Source organism: Oncorhynchus keta, chromosome 18, assembly GCF_023373465.1.
Source record: "Oncorhynchus keta strain PuntledgeMale-10-30-2019 chromosome 18, Oket_V2, whole genome shotgun sequence".
In the NCBI taxonomy this organism is placed as follows: Eukaryota; Metazoa; Chordata; class Actinopteri; order Salmoniformes; family Salmonidae; genus Oncorhynchus; species Oncorhynchus keta.
In genome coordinates this window covers 12,283,155-12,297,044 of record NC_068438.1, presented here as the reverse complement: position 1 = coordinate 12,297,044, position 13,890 = coordinate 12,283,155, and the positions used below count along the sequence as shown (strand labels likewise).

The 13,890-nt window shown below is 43.6% G+C and overlaps 1 protein-coding gene and 2 long non-coding RNA genes across 5 annotated transcripts; 1 reads left to right on the top strand and 2 right to left on the bottom strand.

Moving 5' to 3' along the window:
* Nucleotides 1-127: 127 nt before the first annotated feature.
* On the top strand, nucleotides 128-1,666 carry LOC118396829 (uncharacterized). Its single transcript, XR_008067799.1, has 3 exons — nucleotides 128-789; nucleotides 872-1,170; nucleotides 1,440-1,666. It is a non-coding gene; the product is annotated as an uncharacterized LOC118396829 (long non-coding RNA).
* A 152-nt stretch (nucleotides 1,667-1,818) lies between these two features.
* si:ch1073-280e3.1 (complement factor B) lies at nucleotides 1,819-13,052 on the bottom strand. Of its 2 annotated transcripts, XM_035791877.2 has the most exons (18): nucleotides 12,917-13,052; nucleotides 11,517-11,765; nucleotides 11,187-11,372; nucleotides 9,284-9,457; nucleotides 9,018-9,122; nucleotides 8,761-8,894; nucleotides 8,387-8,537; nucleotides 8,019-8,150; nucleotides 7,809-7,913; nucleotides 6,792-6,929; nucleotides 6,509-6,624; nucleotides 6,259-6,388; nucleotides 5,883-6,036; nucleotides 5,590-5,666; nucleotides 4,912-5,018; nucleotides 4,096-4,228; nucleotides 3,925-3,974; nucleotides 1,819-2,157 (listed from the first exon to the last, which is right to left on the bottom strand). In XM_035791877.2, exons 1-18 carry the CDS (start codon nucleotides 12,972-12,974, stop codon nucleotides 1,993-1,995), a joined length of 2,364 nt encoding a protein of 787 aa, XP_035647770.1. In that variant the 5' UTR covers nucleotides 12,975-13,052; the 3' UTR covers nucleotides 1,819-1,992. The 2 variants fall into 2 exon arrangements, with proteins under 2 accessions (XP_035647770.1, XP_052323372.1); XM_052467412.1 differs by lacking the exons at nucleotides 1,819-2,157; nucleotides 3,925-3,974; nucleotides 4,096-4,228 and adding an exon at nucleotides 4,654-4,681 and having other exon boundaries at nucleotides 4,866-5,018.
* LOC127908628 (uncharacterized) lies at nucleotides 7,127-7,786 on the bottom strand. 2 transcript variants are annotated; one of them, XR_008067801.1, is made up of 4 exons: nucleotides 7,649-7,786; nucleotides 7,409-7,528; nucleotides 7,209-7,288; nucleotides 7,127-7,168 (listed from the first exon to the last, which is right to left on the bottom strand). It is a non-coding gene; the product is annotated as an uncharacterized LOC127908628 (long non-coding RNA). The 2 variants fall into 2 exon arrangements; XR_008067800.1 differs by having other exon boundaries at nucleotides 7,132-7,168; nucleotides 7,209-7,248; nucleotides 7,449-7,568.
* Nucleotides 13,053-13,890: the final 838 nt, after the last annotated feature.

The window sequence follows — 13,890 nt, the reverse complement described above, 5'->3', positions numbered from 1 at the left end:
ATGGCTATGTTCGGATTATTTCTATTTTCTCCAAGGTGTGCGCACAGAGCAAGTGAGTGCAGACATTTTCATACTTCAACAAGCGTATGGTGCGGGAAATAAATGGAATAGAATAGAAATATCAGATTAGAATAAAATAGAAATATTAGGATAGAAAAGTACTTTAATTTGTCCATATGCTTCCAACATATGCTTCCAGGAATTTGAATATGATAAAAATCAATGGAGACAAATCAGCAGAGAAAGTGTTCTGTGTCCACTGACTGTATGAAAGGTGATTCTCGCTATGTTGTAGATACACTTTATGACCAGGTGTTGTACAGGCATGCATTGCACATGTTAATAGTGCCTGATTGTCTCTCTCGACGAGTTTGCTCTGAAACTTGAGCTGCAGTTCCAAACTCCAGAGTTCTTCCTGGTGCTGGAAGAGTGCCCCCTTCAGTCTTCCTCCATTTGATCCTGTGAGTAACCTGGTGAATATCAGTGGTATTCTGTCTGCACAGAATACATATCTGAAACTTTTTAAGCCTCTATGAGTCTCTCTCTCCAGAGAAAACGTGACTCCAACGCCCGTCTGTATGACCTGCCCAGTGCCTCCATCACCTCCACCAAGCAGGAAGTCATCATTGCCGTGGGTTTCCCTGCTGGCAAGTGGACGTGGATTCCTTTTTCTTTCTCTTCCTCACTTTTTACTGACAACTATCTGCCTTCTTTTTTTTTTATCTAGCCGGGAAATCAACCTTTTTCCACACACACATCGTCCCCAAAGATCACGTGCACGTGAACATGGTGAGTGGATCAGTGCTCTGTTGGATCTCTTAACATCCACACACACCCATCTACACACACTGACCTGATCTGTGTTTGTCAGGACACCCTGGGCTCGTAGCAGAGCTCTGTATCGGTCTGTGAGCGGGCTCTGATGGAGGGCCACAGCGTGGTGAAGGATAACACCAATAACACCTGCCTCTGTGCTCCTACTAGTGTGTGGAGCACTTTTGGTTTGTAATTCATGAACAACCTAAACCACCTACATAGCAGATGGTGGTAAATCTGCTACATCCATGAACCTAACCCTCCAGGTATGATGCTGTCAGCCAGAGTTTGGGCGTGTCCTGTTGCTGCTTCAACTTCTCTGCCTCCCTGGAGCAGGCCAAGCACAACAACGGAGTAGGTCTCCTCTCTCCATCTACGGAACTGCATATACCAGACTACACATGATTCATTCTAGTAGAGTAGAAGGTAATGTGAACTTGGGACCTGATCGCCCAAACAGTATAGCCCAATCTGGAACTTAAACTACAACCAGCTGGTTCAATGTCCACTTCTTAAACCTTATAAAGTACAGGCCATGGGAGACACCCAGTTCAATATAGGCTCTGAGGTGCTGCCCTGATGCATAGTGTTGTTCATTATTGGGCTCTTCCTGTGCTTTACAGTTCCCTGAGATGGCCCCCTCACCACTAAGCACCTCAAAGTCAATGGCATGATCTTCCACAGTCACAAGTAAGTGACATTGAATATTATCAAGGGACTTCACAGCATCACATTCTCAAAGTAGGGATTCACTGGCCTCCACATTGGGTTGAAAGGATCAGAGCACACTAATATACCAAATATGTCTTTATGAATTTTATGGTTTACACAGCCAGCCCAATTCTGATCTTTTGCCCAATAATTAGCAAAAGGGCTGATCTGATTGGTCAAAAATGTAACCACAGCAGACAGCATTTTTGTTTGATTTGCTTGAGTGTCATATTTTCTTGTCAGATATACAGTACTTGTTTCCAGAAAGCCTAAAAAGTAAAAAAACATGAGTTTAATTCATTTTATATTTTAATAGATTGTTATTAATTTGATTCATTTTACAATGGGTCCTATTCTGTAAAGTAGGGAAACGGAAAAACATATTTTTCTGCTATTAAGCCACCTTCCTAAATTGGCGCTACTAAATCAATATTTTAAGCTTTTTGTGAGAATCCAAGTTGAAACTCAGTCGTCCATAGGTAGAAACTCCAGCTCCGTCCCCAGGTGCTGTTTTAACCATGGCAGCAAGTGGAAGACACTAATGTGGAAGTCCCTTGCATCAGGAGGGGGCCTGTCACTACTGTCTTGTGGCTCACACACGTTCTTGGTGCCCCAGCTCACTACTCCCACCTGCAGGATAGATGGAATAGAACCGCGGGTGTGGATTCATTCCTACAGTTGAAGTAGGAAGTTTATGTACACCTTAGCCAAATACATTTAAACTCAGCTTTTCACAATTCCTGACATTTAATTATATTAAAAATTCCCTGTCTCAGGTCAGTTAGGATCACCACTTTATTTTAAGAAGGTGAAATGTCAGAATAATAGTAGCGAGAATGATTTATTTAGGCTTTTATTTCTTTAATCACATTCCCAGTGGCTCAGAAGTTTACATACACTCAATTAGTATTTGGTAGTATTGCCTTTAAATTGTTTAACTTGGGTCAAACGTTTCAGGGAGCCTCCCACAAGCTTCCCACAGTAAGTTAGGTTAATTTTGGCCCATTCCTCCTGACAGAGCTGGTGTAACTGAGTCAGGTTTGTAGGCCTCCTTGCTCTCACATGCTTTTTCAATTCTGCCCATTTTCTATATGATTGAGGTCAGGGCTTTGTGATGACCACTCCAATACCTTGACTTTGTTGTCCTTAAGCCATTTTGCCACAACTTTGGAAGTATGCTTGGGGACATTGTCCATTTGGAAGACCCATTTGTAACCAAGCTTTAACTTGAAATGTCTTGAAATGTTGCTTCAATATATTCACATCATTTTCCATCCTCATGGTGCCATCTATTTTATGAAGTGCACCAGTCCCCCCTGCAGCAAAGCACCCCCCACAACATGATGCTGCCACCCCCGTAGTTCATGGTTGCGATGGTGTTTTTCTGCTTGCAAGCCTCCCAGTTTTTCCTCCAAACATAACGATGGTCATTATGGCCAAACAGTTCTATTTTTGTTTCATCAGACCAGAGGACATTTCTCCAAAAAGTACGATCTTTGTCCCCATGTGCAGTTGCAAACCTCAGTCTGGCTTTTTTTATGGCGGTTTTGGAGCACTGGCTTCTTCCTTGATGAGCGGCCTTTCAGGTTATGTCGATATAGGACTCCTTTTACTGTGGATATAGATACTTTTGTACCTGTTTCCTCCAGCATCTTCACCTTGTGAAGATTGATTTGCACTTTTCGCAACAAAGTACGTTCATATCTAGGAGACAGAACGTGTCTCCTTCCTGAGCGGTATGACTGCAGCATGGTCCCATGGTGTTTATACTTGCGTACAATTGTTTGTACAGATGAACGTGGTATCTTCGGGTGTTTGGAAATTTATCCCAAGGATGAGCCAGACTTGTGGAGGTCTACAATTTTTTGGGGGGCAGATATTTTTTGATTTTCCCATGATGTCAAGCAAAGAGGCAGTGAGTTTGAAGGTAGGTCTTGAAATACATCCACAGGTACACCTCCAATTGACTCAAATTATGTCAATTAGCCTATCAGAAGCTTCTAAAGCCATGACATTTTCTGGAATTTTCCAAGCTGTTTAAAGGCACAGTCAACTTTGTGCATGTAAACTTCTGACGCACTGGAATTGTGATACAACGAATTATAAGTGAAATAAGCTGTAAACAATTGTTGGAAAAAGGACTTGTGTCATGCACAAAGTAGATGTCCTAACCGACTTGCCAAAACTATAGTTTGTTAGCAAGAAATGTGTTTGAAAAACGAGTGTGTCAACTTCCAACTTCAACTGTATATGCCTGGTCATTGAATAGAGTCATACAAAAAAGTACACTTAGCTTGGCCTAATGAACCAAACACCAGATACTGGTACGTAGTTCTATATGCTAGGGTGAAGTATGCTTATCGTGGAGAAGATTTAGTGGAAAGGGGAGTTTCTCACTTGAAAATACCGCAGTCTGTTAAGAAGGAACAGAGCGCCTCCAGAGTCACCTGTCAGGAAAAGTTGGATCATATCACACATGAGAATAACATAAAGGTTTATCCTATTATTTGTATGTGTTCCCGAGTTGTATAATGTGACTTCCCATGCTGTCTAATCCTACAAACATACCTTTGCAAGTTACTGCATCTATATGATCGGCAGATCCGCCCGAGCACAGAAACCTGTCTGGCACGTATTCATTCAGAGTTGCATCGTGAGGAGTTAGAAGTGTGTTCTCAGCCTGTTTAATACAGTCAGGCCTCTGCAAATAGGAACATCAAACAATGGTTCTACCAATTAACACCGCGCCCTTCATACGACACCCTTCACAAACATGCACATCAATTAGACATCATTTGCAGGCATACATGCAGACGAACTCTTATTCACAAAGTACATTTGTAGAACTTCACTCCTCTTACACAAATGGTAGTAAATGCAGAGCCAATGATAGAGATTATATTGTAGAAGGCCTGTGGATTTGACCTATGACCTTTATGAATGTGTGTTTGGTTGTTGAGTACCACTAACCTTACTCCCTGTATGAATGTGTGTTTGCTTGTTGAGTACCACTAACCTTACTCCCTGTATGAATGTGTGTTTGCTTGTTGAGTACCACTAACCTTACTCCCTGTATGAATGTGTGTTTGCTTGTTGAGTACCACTAACCTTACTCCCTGTATGAATGTGTGTTTGCTTGTTGAGTACCACTAACCTTACTCCCTGTATGAATGTGTGTTTGGTTGTTGAGTACCACTAACCTTACTCCCTGTATGAATGTGTGTTTGTTTGTTGAGTACCACTAACCTTACTCCCTGTATGAATGTGTGTTTGGTTGTTGAGTACCACTAACCTTACTCCCTGTATGAATGTGTGTTTGCTTGTTGAGTACCACTAACCTTACTCCCTGTATGAATGTGTGTTTGCTTGTTGAGTACCACTAACCTTACTCCCTGTATGAATGTGTGTTTGCTTGCGTTTTGCATCCTTGACTGTAGCCCCCTTGTTGATGAAGTAGGCTCTGGTCTCCTCCATGGGTAGCAGGGCTTTCTCTGCAGACACACGCTCCATTAACCGGTTATTATAGACTCACCATTGTATTATTTATTCCACCTCTCTCATTAATGAGCTGTTCTTGCCCACAGGACTGCCACTGACTGGATAGTTTGTTTGGTACTGGATGTGGCTCACCAGGGGTTGCAGGTAGCCTAGTGGTTAGAGAGCTGGGCCAGTAACCGAAAGGTTGCTGGATCAGAATCCCCGAGCTGACAAGGTAAAAAATCTGCCATTCTACCCCTAAACAAGGCAGTTAACCCACTGTTCCCCGGTAGGCCGTCATTATAAATAAGAATATGTTCTTAACTGACTGCCTGTTAAATAAAAATAAAGGCACCAACGATCACACCACGCTCAGTCACTTAGGTCACTTGTTTTGCCCATTCTAACATTCATTCAAACAGTAACTGGATGCCAGTCTGCCTCGTGACTCACTGTCTGAGTCATCCATTTTCATGAACTGGGTGGTGTACCTAATAAACTGGCCAGTGAGTTGGGCTTGTCAAGCTAAAAAAAAAAAGGATTGCACTCCGTCTGCTTGTTCAGGAAGAGTAGTAATCATCTTACCGTGTCGTTCACAGGTGGAGTTGGGACTCATCTTCATGGCTCGGTTGGCAGGCTTGGTACACGGCAAGCAGATGGGCCTGTAGAGAACACATACCAGATAAACAACTCAGGGAGGTACAGGAAGTCATGTAGTTACACAAGAATAGAGTGAAATAAAGTACTCGTATGTTAATATTGTAACAATGTCGTTGCTGGTGAATGATTTGACCAAGTAGATGGAATCGTGGTGGTTTGGAATGAGAACCATTTACAAGGGAATGATTTCATGAGCTAGTGTAGCTGCTCAAACCCACCTCGCCGTCCATGACAGCTTGATTGTTTCAACCTTGACCAGTGCAATGTCGTAGTCGTAGAACTCTTTCACCTTCTTGTGGCTGAGTCCGTTAACGTTGTACTGTGGGTGCGAGATCACCAACAGCACCTTTGCTGCCTTATTCCCTTCAAAACCTGGGGGACATTTTGGCATGAGGTTGATCCTTACTAGTAAGCATTACTTTGGGATGAAAGGTAGAATAGACATCACCTATTTTATCATCAGTAGTCTGTGCTATCTATCACCCGTGTTATAGATTGGTATTTCTAAATGGGCAGACGACACACTGCCAAATGACCCATGAACATTTTGAGGTCAATGCAGAGACCTATGGGCAAATTAGGTAGGCTACTGACCATGCTTCACAGTCACTTTCTCTTGGTCCACTTTCCCCTCAAATCTGATGGCAGAAAAGCAGTGAGCTGCGGTCAGGATCCAGTTCTGGGTCACGATGGATCCCTGGCAGGTCTCAGACTTAACGCCATTCTGTAGAGGGATGAATCGAGTAGATTGTGTTTACTGTACATTCCTTGGTACTGTATTGAGTTATGTCTTTGATAGTGTGTATTGTGTACAGTCTTCTATGTTCTGTTAAATGAGGCTTACTGTGATGACATTGACATGCCACGGCCTGGTATAGGCTTTCTTGGTGGGCCCAAACACCTCCTGATTCTCTGACACATCTTCCTGTGCCACCCCACACATGGTCACACTTTTATCACCTAGAAATAAATGCATCCTCACTATTGCATTTGACTTCATTCTGCGTGGTTCTGACATTCTATTGATAAATATACTACATACAACGACTTTGATACAGAATTTGTGCCAGGACATGATCAAATGCATTTGTTGCGGTCAATCTAATGATGACGCCAAGACAACCCACTGATCATGCTGTTGAACACTTCTCCCAGCTGTTTGTAGTCTTTCAGAATGAACAGGTGCTTCTCATGTCTCTTTCTAGAGGCAATCAGATTCAGCTCGTTCTTATTCACGTTGTCCCCAACACCAAACACGTAGACATCTGCATAAAATACACACACACACACACACACACACACACACACACACACACACACACACACACACACACACACACACACTCTGAGTAGATATTTATAAAGTCTTGAGTGAAGCATCAAAGAGCTGTACGGTTGTCAGTGTGGCTCACTGTGTAACTGACCTAGCAGCTTGTCTTCAGTGTGGCTCACTGTGTAACTGACCTAGCAGCTTGTCTTCAGTGTGGCTCACTGTGTAACTGACCTAGCAGCTTGTCTTCAGTGTGGCTCCCTGTGTAACTGACCTAGCAGCTTGTCTTCAGTGTGGCTCACTGTGTAACTGACCTAGCAGCTTGTCTTCAGTGTGGCTCACTGTGTAACTGACCTAGCAGCTTGTCTTCAGTGTGGCTCACTGTGTAACTGACCTAGCAGCTTGTCTTCAGTGTGGCTCACTGTGTAACTGACCTAGCAGCTTGTCTTCAGTGTGGCTCCCTGTGTAACTGACCTAGCAGCTTGTCTTCAGTGTGGCTCCCTGTGTAACTGACCTAGCAGCTTGTCTTCAGTGTGGCTCCCTGTGTAACTGACCTAGCAGCTTGTCTTCAGTGTGGCTCACTGTGTAACTGACCTAGCAGCTTGTCTTCAGTGTGGCTCACTGTGTAACTGACCTAGCAGCTTGTCTTCAGTGTGGCTCACTGTGTAACTGACCTAGCAGCTTGTCTTCAGTGTGGCTCCCTGTGTAACTGACCTAGCAGCTTGTCTTCAGTGTGGCTCCCTGTGTAACTGACCTAGCAGCTTGTCTTCAGTGTGGCTCCCTGTGTAACTGACCTAGCAGCTTGTCTTCAGTGTGGCTCCCTGTGTAACTGACCTAGCAGCTTGACTTCAGTGTGGCTCACTGTGTAACTGACCTAGCAGCTTGTCTTCGGTGTGGTCGAGAGCCGAGGTGCTGTACCCAAGCAGGGAGCGGATCTTAGCCAGGACAGCCAGGGGACTACCCCCTGTGTTGGAGTACCCTACGGGGCAGAGAGAATACACATGGATGCCTCTCTCCTCTCCCTACACAATGAACATTCTATTGAAAAAGTCCTTGAGTAGGTTGAACTCTCCCTACAATGTACCATCTGTTTCAATGAGGATGACGTTCTGCGTCTCATTGAATCGGGTCTTGTTCCTCTCTCTCAGGATGGCCATGCGTTCATACACTCGATACAGAGCAGCGTACAGGTTGGTGCCAGTCTTGTTCCCGTGGCCTGTAGGTGACGGGTAATTGTATCAAACCACACCAGGCACTCTACGCTAATCAGTCATGCACGCTAATCAGTCATGCATGCTAATCATTTACATTTACATTTAAGTCATTTAGCAGACCAGTCATGTATGCTAATCAGTCACGCACACCTCAACAATTGTCAACTGCTAAAGTATATATTTTCCTGTACAGTGTCATAGCGTCACAAAGTGCAGAAAGGGAGATGTGCTGACATACTTCGGTGATCAAACGCTGCCAATCTCTTTAGGACACTTTTTACGTTGCTCCTGACATGCTCATCCTTGCTGGACACAATGTCCACAATGTCTTTGGCCTGGCTGGCGTAGGAGATCACCTGGAAATTCAGCTCAATCTCGTAGCTGTCAAGCTGAGAGAGAAACCTGTTAGTTAGACTTTTGCGTCTTTCAGCGGCTTATCATAGAATAGTGTGTTGTTTACCATCTGTGAGAAGTTTTTTTAAGTTCTGAGGATTCTCAGGGCTGATTTTGCAGGCACAGAAATGAATCTCCATTGAAAGTGCTTTTTCAGTCTCGGACTAGAGGCTTAATCTGCATCCTCAATGTTTGTGGGGACATAAATTAAAGTAAGACCTTGCGTATGAGGTCAGCAATGGCGCCCCTGGCCAGGTTAAAGTGGGTCTTGGAGATGCTGCCTGAGGTATCCATCAGGATGAACACGTTCATACGCCCATCAGCCACCCGCAGGGTCCTACCAAAGGTGACTCCTGGAACGCAGGGACAAGATAGGGGGTGTAATGATCTCAGCTTAAAGTAACACATGACACACCGAGTATACACAGATACAGCATACTCACAAATGCAAGCACGTACACACTATAATGGACCACCTTTGTTTTTCTTGATGAACTCAGGTGACAGAACATCCATGACTCCAGACAGAGAGCCTCCCATAGCCTCTGCCACTGCACTGGGGGAGTCAAAGGCATACTGGGCTGTTTTGAGACAGATAATAGCATATTAGCATATGCAGAACTTTGACTCTGTAAATGACATTGGATTGAAGTGTACATAGAAAAAGGTAGCATGTAGGTATGGCCATAATGTTGCAGAAATGTATTAGTCTAGCGTAGCCTGGTCCAGTCAAGGCACTGACTTTGGCAGCGTGTCTCTGAGCCGCTCCACTCCCTGGACTCCAGACAGACCCTCTCGGCTGAGCCCAACAGGTCCAGACCCATCTGGCAGCGGTACTGGACCTTCTCCCCTTTCCGGAAGCGGCCCTCGGACCTCAGGGCTCCCGGGGGCACACCTGGGTTCTTACAGTCATCAGCTGAAATGAGAAGATTTTGAATGAGCCATGAAGGTCTGCTAAATGGCATATATTATTATATTATATAGTACTGCAAAAAGCATATGCAGAGGGTTATAATGCATAATATGAAAAGCGCCATTCATCTCTGTGCCTGTCAATGTGTTTCTACGATTCAAAAAGCTTCTTATACCTAAGTATCATACCGAAGTAAGTGGGGCTCTATGCTCGCCTGTATGCACTTGAACACAATGCAGCCAGCTCTCAACTAATAAATGCCCTCTCACACCAACCAGACCTCTGTAAGAGTGGGCATTGGCCTGAATGCACACAATATCAATATAAACGGTCGTTACAACTTTACCACTATGACAGAGTCCAAAATGGCAGCCTATTCCCTAAATAGTGCACGGGGCCCTGGTCAAAAGTAGTGCACTATAAAGAGAATAAGGTGGCATTTGGGACGCACCCTATGTCTTCAGTGTAAAGGATGTGTTTATGTCAATAGAGCGGTAGTGCTTAGTCAGGATCGTTTACGTCCAGCCACAGGGTATATAGTGATTAATACATCATGCCCAGCGGTTTCATACAGGAAATCTGAGTGTTGAATCAGCTGATAGCCTCGGCTGATATTGAACCAATTAGATTAATCACACTACCTTAATATGGCGGTCTATTTAGTATACCAGGTTTGCACAAAAATTCTCTATGCACTTCTGTTTTTGGTGACATGCACATTTTTTATTTCATTCATTTAACCTTTATTTAACTAGTCAAGTCAGTTAACAAATTCTTACTTACAATAACGGCCTAGGAACAGTGGGTTAACTGCCTTGTTCAAGGGCAGAGCGACTGTCACGTTCTGACCTTTATTTCCTGTGTTTTGTATTTAGTTAGTATGGTCAGGGCGTGAGTTGGGTGGGCAGTCTTTGTTTTTCTAGGTTTTGGGAATTTCTATGTTTCGGCCTAGTATGGTTCTCAATCAGAGGCAGGTGTCATAGGTTGTCTCTGATTGAGAATCATACTTAGGTAGCCTGGGTTTCACTGTGTGTTTGTGGGTGATTGTTCCTGTCTCTGTGTGTGCACCAGATAGGACTGTTTTGAGTTTTCACATTTCTTGTTTTTGTTAGTTTGTTCATGTGTAGTGATTTATTAAAGCATGAATCAAAACAACCACGAACCACTTTGGTCCGCCTCTCGTTCAGATGAAGAAAACCATTACAGCGACAGATGTTTACCTTGTCAGCTCGGGGATTCGATCTAGCATGCTGTAACATGCACTACTCGCCATGCGTGTGTGCTTTCTGCTTTCGCACCCCAGCCTCCACCTGTTGGGGCTCTGCTTTTGTCTCGGTCAGGGGGATCGGTATAGGTACATTGTTCACTGCCTGTTATTAATATACCTTACATGATTTATGCTCTGGCAGTGAGCTACCCAGAAGGAGCAGGGTCTAATGCCAAGACTATTGTACATGTATTGTAATCTTCTAATAAATGGCTAAACGAATACGTGGCGTTTCCTGTCTGAACTGAGCTAAGGTAAAGTCCACTCTCTTTGGCACAGTTTTATGAATCAATACTGAGATTTTTTTGCACACAAGTTCTTTGCACCAAATATTACCTCTACCTTAATGTTTTACTTCTGATATGAATCCTCGTTCTACCACTTAATATATTGTGCATCGTACAGAGAAACACGTGCTGAAGCTTACTTTACCTGGCATGTTGTACAAGGGTGAGTGCTTCTCACCTTGGCTATCACACACTGGGATGGTGCCTGTCCAGTCTCCTAGAGAGGTGCAGTTCCTCTGAGCCGACCCAGACAGGCTGAAGCCACTGTGGCAGGAGAAACTCTGGCTCTCCCCTGGCTTCAACCACTGTCCCCTGGGCCAGAACTCACCATGGTCCAATTGGAGCTGGCCTGGACACATTATCTCTGTGAGAGAGAAAGAGCGAGCGAGAGAGGGGGGGAAACACATTGTGTGAGAGAGAGAGCTGGAGAGACAGAGGAGAATACAGCACTAGTTTATCAGATACTAACTCATCACCTGCCTCCTTCTGTATCCCCCGGAAACACTACCTTTACAGGAGGCTTGCGACACTCGTCTGCCATCGGCCAGTCTCATGGAGGACCACTCCCCATCGGCGCTGCACACCCGTTGGCTGATGGGGTACGGGTAGTGTCCTGCCTTACAGTGATAGGTCAGCACGCTGCCCTCGGTACCTGCCTGAGAGTAGGACACGTTGCCGCCTCTGATCTTCTCAGCGATGGAACAGTTCTGGGGCGGTTCATCCTCATAGTCCCCGTAGTCTTCCCCCTGCATCCACACTGAAATACAGGCAGACATATGACTGAAATCCAGACATATTCCTGAAATGCAGACATATTCCTGAAATGCAGACATATTCCTGAAATACAGGCACATTACTGAAATGCAGACATATTCCTGAAATGCAGACACATTCCTGAAATAAAGGCACATTACTGAAATGCAGCCACGTTACTCGTTATTATATGAATAAAGACTTGATAATATGCCATTTTGACATGCCCCTCTGTGAATCCTTTACATCTGTCCCTCATTTTAAGGTCAACCCTGTGACGTGAACTGAACTCTTGTTTTTAATATGGTGAAACATTAATCATGTAAAAGCAGGTGAGCTATTTTTTATTCTCTGGTGTTTTGTGGCAGAAAGCTGAGCATAACACATCTACACTGTTACCCATAGATAGGCTAGAAATGGTTGAACCATTTGTTTTTTTGTGAAGCTTGCATTCAATTAATTGCTACTCCCTGTTGCACACAACAAGCTTCCATTCCCGTTGTCACAAGGGGATTTTTATTGATTTATTTTTTATTTTACCTTTATTTAACCAGGCAAGTCAGTTAAGAACAAATTCTTATTTTCAATCACAGCCTAGGGTCAACTGCCTGTTCAGGGGGGGAACGACAGAACGACAGATTTGTACCTTGTCAGCTCGGGGGTTTGAACTCGCAACCGTCCAGTTACTAGTCCAACGCTCTAACCACTAGGCTACCCTGCCACCCCAGGACTGATTTATGATGAAATCGCCAACCCTGTTAAGGTCAACTTTATTTAGCACTTAATAGGCACTTACTATTGTGATTTTATTAATTTAACATCTTCAGATGGGATTTTTAAAATGAAGTGTGCTCTTTATGACAGAATGTTAAAAATAGTTGTAATCAAACGTGTTTTTTTTTTTTTTTAAGTTACACTTCTAAAAAGGCTCCTTGTTGGTGGAACGACCCACACACATTTCTGAAATACATATGTACATATGACTGAAATACAGACACATTACTGAAATACAGACATGACTGACATACAGACACATGTCTGACGGAAATTCAACATTTTCCTGAGATACAAACACATCACTGAGAGATCGTGAACGGTGTTGTTGGTTACAGTAACTTCTGACTCGTGCATCTCCCTGACCATCTCAGTACTCACCCTCTTTGACAGAGCTGAAGGAGAAGGCCGCACACAACAACAGAGTGACAGCATGCATGACAAGTATGTGCTTACTCCTTTCCGTCTCTGTTGGTGTCTGACTTAAAATATATGTCTACAAACGATGTAGTTCTCTTGTTTGATGAGTGACTATCCATTAACGAACCACAGCAAACACAAAAGCATGGATTGAGTCACGTTTTCCCAGAACTGGGTGATTTCACTTTACATTTAGGATTCATAAAACACTATTATCCATGTTCTGGTATCTTTATTTGAACTGTAATATTTTACTTTGAGACTCAAATAGCCTCTAATATTTAGAAATTGTTGCATCATCTACTGAGTCAGTAATAAAGGGGATGACCATCAATGAGAATCAGAAATGTGGTTGTAAAACAGAAACTTAAATCTGAGATCAAATCCTTTTAACCCAGTTCCGCTACAGGGTTCCAACTTCACTCCAAGTTAGGGCCATGTTGCCAATACACTGTATGATTTGTAAATGACACAGTTTGTGCTTGCCATTGTTTGTGAGTGTGTAGTGTGTGAGAAACGTTTTAGGAGATTAGGTGATCATTATGCGTATTATAGAGAATTTGCTCTGAGCGCCCCCCACACCCCACTCCACCCAACCCCCCTCCTGCCCCAGAGCTCAGTCCTCTCAGCTGACTCGGCTTTGTGGAACACTGTGAAGGAAGTTCTAGGCGTCTTTTATAACAAATTACTCACCCTCAACAAAACAAGAACAGACTGCACATCTACCTACCTCACACACACAGACACGCCATGACTTAATAAAGTGATGAAAGGAGAACCGAACTATAAACACCGGACTTTCACTGGATTTTAAACCTCAAATTGGTGGACTAAATATTTTGTTCTTGTGGGATTTTTTTACATTGTGGATTTATATAGATATATAAATATATTTTGGGGGCGTTCGTAACAAAATGATGAATCAATCACTCTGG

Excerpts from the sequence above, each read along its gene's own strand:
- si:ch1073-280e3.1 (XM_035791877.2), bottom strand. The coding sequence starts at position 12,974 with ATGCATGCTGTCACTCTGTTGTTGTGTGCGGCCTTCTCCTTCAGCTCT. Across the intron at positions 9,123-9,283 it reads CTCAGAGACACGCTGCCAAA|CCCAGTATGCCTTTGACTCC; the intron begins GTCAGTGCCTTG and ends GTCTCAAAACAG. Across the intron at positions 2,158-3,924 it reads ACAGACTGCGGTATTTTCAA|GTGGGAGTAGTGAGCTGGGG; the intron begins GTGAGAAACTCC and ends TCTATCCTGCAG.